At 49.8% G+C, this 7209-nt stretch overlaps 2 protein-coding genes across 2 annotated transcripts; one reads left to right on the top strand and one right to left on the bottom strand.

The window, feature by feature from the left end:
* Positions 1-175: 175 nt before the first annotated feature.
* On the top strand, positions 176-1779 carry BDW70DRAFT_170989 (uncharacterized protein). Its single transcript, XM_073743081.1, has one exon. The coding sequence runs from the start codon at positions 282-284 to the stop codon at positions 1668-1670; it is 1389 nt and encodes a 462-aa protein (XP_073592686.1). The 5' UTR covers positions 176-281; the 3' UTR covers positions 1671-1779.
* Positions 1780-3496: 1717 nt separating this feature from the next.
* Positions 3497-6556, bottom strand: sit1 (putative siderochrome-iron transporter Sit1). The gene is made up of 12 exons (XM_073737992.1): positions 6189-6556; positions 6031-6114; positions 5877-5952; positions 5751-5815; positions 5571-5675; positions 5416-5509; positions 5001-5317; positions 4886-4943; positions 4736-4829; positions 4429-4616; positions 4297-4356; positions 3497-4247 (listed from the first exon to the last, which is right to left on the bottom strand). Exons 1-12 carry the CDS (start codon positions 6447-6449, stop codon positions 3895-3897), a joined length of 1755 nt encoding a protein of 584 aa, XP_073592685.1. The 5' UTR covers positions 6450-6556; the 3' UTR covers positions 3497-3894.
* Positions 6557-7209: the final 653 nt, after the last annotated feature.

Raw genomic sequence — 7209 nt, 5'->3', positions numbered from 1 at the left:
TCAATCGTCATATGGCATCCGATCCTTAGTAGGCTACGTCCGTGTAGTTGATACAGCTTCCTTCTGCCCTTTCCCCTCTGAGCATTCACAACAGTACTCTTTGTAAAAGGTCTACCGCCGTGAAGCGAGTTTATTGCCTTAACGTTATTTTGCGGATAATTAGTAATCTATTTGTGATGCGGCAATCCCGTGATCCATAAGAATCTGGGCGTTCCTTCTTCTCCAATGCCAATCTTGAACGCAAAAAGCAACCCAAAAGCCAACAGTCTATCTGACCAGGCATGTCCTTTTCCCGCGTACTTTTTAAGCAAGTGGTGGTCAGCTCGTCTTCCGATCGGGGCGCGCAGCAGACGCCAGAGACTTCACCGGGTCGACCGCGAAACAAGAGCAAATTGGGTTGTCGAGAATGCAAGACAAAGCGGGTCAAATGCGATGAGGCCTATCCGACGTGCAAGCGATGCCAGCGTCAAGGTCTTGTCTGTTCGTCAGCCCCGCGGCTAACGCAGTGGCAAGTTGAAACACCGTGGCTCTCACTGCAGTCTAAAACGCATGTCAATCGAAGACTACTACAGTATTGGCTGGAGAAAGTTAGCCAAGCGTTGGTTATAGATCCTGAAAACAACCCATTCTCTTTTCCTGTTTTGGAACACATTGCCCATTCACCTGCACTTCTTCATGCTATCCAGTCAGTCAGTGCTAGCCATGAGCAGTACTTCCCGGCCAAGACCCCCACTCTGGCTCTTGAGGAACGTTGCAAAGCCATAGCTTGCCTTCGAAGAGAGATGAATCAAATCCAACGCGCTCCTTACACACATTTTCTGACTATTATGCTGTTGGCTCTGGCGCAAGCTGCTGATTCTGACCCGAAGGATTATGGCAAAGAACATTTATTTGGTGCCCGCGCCTTGATCAACAGTATGCTCCGAGACACGTCGGTGTCGACGACTAATGACCTTGCTATTCGACTCTGCTTGGGAATTTACCTTTATTGGGACATGTGCACTTCATTCTTGGTAGAACCGTGCGAACTACAGGGTCTCGACTTATTCAACATATCCATCGGGGTGCACAGGATGGGGGACTGGCACCATCCAATGTACGGAACATGTAGCCAGCTACTTCTAATCATCGCGAATATCGGACGATATTGCCGACAGGTACATGAAATGCCACAGAACCGCAACCTCATGCAAGAAGCCATACTGGAGGCCCAGTTTAGTGCCTGGACGACGAGGCCCCCAAATCCCAAATTGGGCCACCTTTATGAAGCGTTCCGTAACCATGGGCTGGTCTTCCTTCATCGGTCTCGTGCAAATGCACAGAGAGGATTTCCCACGGATCCGAATGTGACTGAAGCGCAAGAGTCTTTGATCCTACAGTACGCCGAAGAGACAGTCCGCCATCTGTTACAAATTCCTGAGTCCTCGTACTATCTAAATTTCCAATCCCTCCCTCTTCTCTCAGCCGGGTCCGAATTGACCGAGTCTAATCACTTCCTGCGCGATAAGGTGCGTGGCAGACTGCGAGCTATTTTCTCATTGAATCGCCTTCCCGCAAATCTAATGGCCCTTCAACTCGTTGAAGAACTCTGGGATGCGCGAGACAGTGGTAACCCCTCCTTCTGGCTGTCGCACACGTTGCAGAAGGATTGGCAATTGCTTCTAGCATGAGACTTTATTCCAATTCTAACTATTAATCCTTGGATGTACGTCCCTATACTCCGAGGGCTCATGAAAATACTCTTCCAACCACAGCGCAGAGTACCACTACCTCTGCATTTCGTTTTGCACAACCCAGAGAACATGTCAGTCCGCTGTAAAGAAACTTCCTGGCTGCCTATTACTTGTGCATAAAGGAATTATAGGTCACATTTTATTTTGCCTATAGTGGTCAGGTCGGATAGTAAAGGGCCTCACCACATTTTGAAACCATCAGAGAACTGTCATATATTATCTGCGAGTTGCCTGGGCAGGTTTGCTCGTGATCATCATGCGTTTCTCGTCCAGATAAATGATGACCTGTCCGACCATATCTTCCAAAATTGTCGGAAACATCCACAGCGGAATGACATATGGCCAAACGAGCGAAGAAACCAGACGGGTTGGCCTTTATCAGCGCGAGAATGACAAACTGAGGAGATCAATAACTTGGACGGCTGGTATTATCTCTGTCCAGTGTATTAGATGCCTAAAATATGTGTCTGTCGCTTATTTTGTCATCATCATGGACCCAATCAGCACTGTTGAGCGCAGATGCCACCAAAGCGGCATAGGTAGAAAGGGTCGGCATAACCAAAACAGGCTGGCCAGGTTCACAAACTTGATCGGCAGAAATGCCATAGAACCGCACCGCGTTGCAAGAAGAACTAGGAAAAACTAAACCAAGCTGGCAAAGCCCAATTCTCTCTGGGATTGCGGAGTTCCATCTGGCGTCATGATTGAAACGTGCCATAGTCAGTGTTCAGTGTGGCGGAATATCTGATTCGCAAGAACATCTAGTTCAGTCAATCGCCTTAGTGTACCAACTCCCCGCACCGCCATCTGACTAGCATGAAGTCCACTGTACTGTGAAAGGAGAAAGAAGCGGTGACAGTGGATTTATTCTTCGCTGATTCTGCTACTCTTTATCTGCATGGGCCCCGTTCTTCTTGTAATTATGGTATTCTTAGACATAGCCATCGTCGAAACTGCCATTCTTTGCATCAGAGACAAGTCAGGTCACTAGATCAGGTAAGCACCTACCCTAGCAACATCCGCGAAAAGCAGGACCCCTGCTAACTGGTGAGATAGGGAAGATGGCATGCAAGTTCCTTCTTCCTCACTTTTGCTTCGTTCACTCCACATGGGGCAAGAGCTACGAAGACTTCCCTCTCAGAAGCATCCTCGTGAGCGTGATCACCACCTTCGAGATCAGCTCTTTGGTTAATGGCGTGGCAAGAACAGTACCAGTCTCATCACCAGCATAGCTTGGTGGGTATGGGAGGGGTGGCATGGCGCTTACACAATCATTGCTTTTTCGGCCCCATCGAAGCAGCACCTGGCATTTACTGGTTTTTTGGGGGCTAAGTACGGATTGGCAAATATCGTAGGGTCCTTTTGGGAGGTGTACTCAGACAAGGTTTTGTGGTGTTGGCGATGAGTCCTTCCATGATGAAGATTCATTTCGCACGTCTCTGATTTTTTTTCACTCATTTCTACGTTAACTTTCCAATCGGAGGCTTTAGTGCCGTGATCATTCTCTTCCTCTTCAAAGCACCGCCGACGGCCCAATTTGCGAAAGGCAGCCGGCGAGAGAAATTTCCTGTATGGATCCTGTTGTGGATCCTCAGAGGGAAAGGGCAGAAGGAAACTGTATCAACTACACGAACGTAGCCTACAAGAATCGGACGCCATATGACGATTGATTATCTATCTCGTTGGCGATAGATCGCTTCTTCAACCTCTCTCTGTAGGATACCTACGGTATAATGAGGGTGCAGATCAGGGTTGGAGATTAGGCAGCTTATATCACGTGGCGTATACCAGCCACAGATGGTCATCGCGTACACCTGGTGTACATGATGAAGATCACCTGACGTTTTCATATCAGATCCCCTAGAACGTTCACCATCATGGCTGACATATCAGGTGACCATTAGCGGCTAAACCCGCCCAGCCAACTCAGTACCGAGAAATAACAATAGCTTCACACGTGAAGAATGAAAGTGGCCAGCACTGCTTTCATGGGAGATTGGCATGGATGATGGGCTTATTCTAAGCATATAGATATCATAGTGTGTGAAACGCGCTGAGGGCCTAACTGCCATAGTTGGTTTTCAAAAGCCCTCCATGTCGGCTTCCCTTTCAAGCAAGGTTCTGACGGGTTCCCTGCACACCGTATCTTAATACACCGATTCTAATCCTTCTCGGCATCCTCCAAGCTCTGCTTCTCGTTCAACCGCGGGTTGCGGATACAAAGAGCGAATCCAATAAGAGGCACCGTCAAGCAAAGGCCCGTTATGCAAAGCAGTCGCTGGGTATCCATATACGCGGCAATAACGGCATCGCGATCTGGTGTTCCAACTGGGTTGCTCAGCGCGAACGTGAACGGGTCTGCGTAAACTTGCGATGCAAGCGTAGAGTTCCCGCCGAGCTGGCGAGTAAGGTTAGGGAGGAGGGTTTGCGACCAAATCGCACCGGATATAGAACCGCCGAGTGCGGAGCCGATGTTGTACGAGGAGAGGAAGAGGGCGGTTATTATTGCGAGGTCTGGGACTGCGTTAGTATAGTCAGACGACTGGAGTCTTTAAATCCTTACGCTCGTGCTTTGTCGCGGTCTGGATACTTGCTTGAGCTGGGTAGGGAAACATTCCGCCCGCTTGACGTACATTAGTATATAGTCGATCAACTGGTGGGATAACGTAAGGTTTAGGGCAAGTCATGGACTCACCAATCCCTAGGACCACCTCTCCGGCCACAATCCCAGCATGACTATCCCCGCTGGGCCCTCCCCGAAAGCGATAGAGGATTCCAAAGGCAACCGTGAAAAGACACGTTCCGGCAACAATGAAGGGTTTCAGACGTCGGACCTTTATGACGATTGCGCCGAGCATGCAGCCAGTTATGACCGAGGCGAAGCTAATAACGTGAGTGTCAGCTCACTGTAGCAAAAAAAAAAAAAAAAAAAAAAAAAAAACTTAAACAATAAAAAACAGAATGACGAGGCTGGCCTGGCTGTGCTCGTGGTGACTGAGTACCTGTACAAAGAGGAGATTCGAGTTGCGCTGAGGTTACTCTCATCAAAAGAGACCATTAGAACGGTATAGAGATAGTTCCCTTGAAGAGACCATGCTTAAATTCCCTCTGTTAGTACTAAATCTCGGCCTTCTTGACAGGCGGATTCCTACCGGTATTAAGCATAATGGCAATGCCAATTGCCCCATAGACAGCCCTATCTTTCAACAACTGTAGCCTTTGTTAGCGCATTCACCATCCCAAGTAGAACCAAAGTATAGTCCTCACCTTGAACGGAACCATAGGATACCGACATTTGCTCTCCCATACAATCCACAGCGGGACACAGAGAACCCCGATCACCAGCGGTGCGATGATCTTGGCTTGCTTCCACTGCTCTGCGTTGCCTCCCGCAAGGGTGAAGGGCACCAGGATCAGAGCAAACACGGCGATCAAGAGGATTATGCCGAGCACATCCATGCGCCAGAAGACGTCGAGCAGAAAGTGCTTGAGTCCGTGGGTTTCGATAAGGCTCGGGTATGTGGTGATCTTCTTGGCTTTAGAGTGGCCGTATAGCAGGGTGAGGAAGAGGGGGATCGAGCAGACTGTTCATTCCACGGCTGATCAGTATCCCCATCCACATGGAAAAATAGATGAACTGAGACCAGGCTGATTATCAAAGATGGGATGAACGCGCACGTACCAGGGAAGATGATGGCAAACATTCCAATTCCCCAGCGCCAGCTTGTTACTTTGAGCACGGCATCTGTCACATTTCCACCGATCCAGGTGTTGATCTGGCCATCTGGTTAGCCAGCCGCACTGAAGGTAATCGTCTAGCTGGGCGCAAAGTCTCACAATGAACGGCGTGGCAGGTATGTATGAGAAGAGAAGACGCGATCGGGTCGATGTAGTATCCCCAATTAGGACCTCCACCAGGAACATGATCCCCGTGTACCCAATCTATACTGAAGGTCAGTCCTCCTGAATGAATCCCGACTAACAAACGAACGACCGATGGCAAAGGCGACAACAAACCTGATAGATCACCGCTCCCGCGCAGAATGTCTGCACATTATCGGCAGCCGTCTCGATGACGGTCCCTTACCCGGCCAATCCAGGTCAGCGCGGCCATTGCTGAGCAGGCATGTTAGGGCAACATACCGAGAGTATAGAAGAACACCGAGAAGAAAATCAACTCCACGCGACCGAACATGTCGGCGATTTTCGCGGCGGTCGGCTACCGTTCTCGTCAGTCTCTCACATCAGTTTCTTCCAAAGAAGAAGAGTATTGGGTCCTAGCGATGGGTTTGCGTACCTGCGCCGCAGCCGCGATCACGTTCCGCAGCACCTGCACCGTCGAAAGCAGGCTGTGAGTGGCATAGCTCGCCGTTGCGCGGGGCTAATATATTATCATCTCAAGTTTAGCAATTGACTGATCAGGACGAGCTTTGGATGGAAGGCTGAGGTATGTACCTGATACGTATTCCGCACTCCGCCATCAAGACCATAAACGTAGGCGATGAGCCATATCCCAAAGAACATAGCAATGCGCCCATAGCGGCCAAGTTGAGTGTTGATCAATTCAATGCGTCTGACGCCGGGACTCATTTCCCGGGTGTCAAAGTCCGACTGAGGAAGTTGAGTGGCATGATTGGCCTCTGTGTAGCCGGGCGGGGGCTCCGGCGCTGCTGTAGAGGCCTCCTGCGCTCCCTTGTTCTCCCAAGCCGCGGCCATCCTGGCAAAATTCGCGTTGATCGAAGCCTGAGTAGATATCGGACAGGGAAAAAAATAGCAAAGTAAAAAAAAAAAGATGGGACGAGGTTGGGATAACCGGAATGAAGGCAGATTGCATGAACAGGGTTGATTAATAGCTTGGCGGGCCTTGACGCGTTGGAATGGCCACAACCCACATCATCCAATCTTATCAGATCATCAGATGAGCAGCAACGGGCTCAGGGTCCGAGTGAGAAATTAGGTAAAAATCTCTGCCTGTGCCCACCGCGGCGAATCAGCGCCGGCGTCAGCTCGTATTCAAGCGACGGATGCTCTTGGCTGCGGACGACAGGGTGGGAAAAGAGAATATCGTCCGAGACAGTCCGATGCAGGGGACTTTTTTTTTGCAGGAATCTAATCTCAAGACGGTGGTCCAGATTGTTCTGCTCTGAGAGTCCCGTCTGTGGTTAGCAGTGAGGCTTACCATCCATCGCACTGCAAGACTTAGAGAATATTTAACATTCCGGCATATTACACTATTCGGACATCTACCGGTCTCTGGGTAAGTCTGGCCTCCTTGCCAACCTGTTCAACAACTGTTACGACCCCTGAAGAAGCGCAGACAGTGCAGCCAGAAGAAACAACCAGAGGCTCCTGCACTTGAAGACGATACAGTAGAACAGACAGGCGTAAGGATGTTGCTGGCCTTGCTGGTCTTGAGACACTGCATGGCTCTCAAAGGTGGTAATTTATGAAATCTCAGGCGGTAGGGTTGAGAGGA

The sequence above is a fragment of the Aspergillus foveolatus genome (genome assembly GCF_047715535.1).
Source record: "Aspergillus foveolatus strain CBS 279.81 unplaced genomic scaffold BDW70scaffold_63, whole genome shotgun sequence".
Classification (NCBI taxonomy): domain Eukaryota; kingdom Fungi; phylum Ascomycota; class Eurotiomycetes; order Eurotiales; family Aspergillaceae; genus Aspergillus; species Aspergillus foveolatus.
The sequence above is the reverse complement of the archived record's forward strand: the minus strand, read 5'-3'. Positions and strand labels throughout refer to the sequence as shown.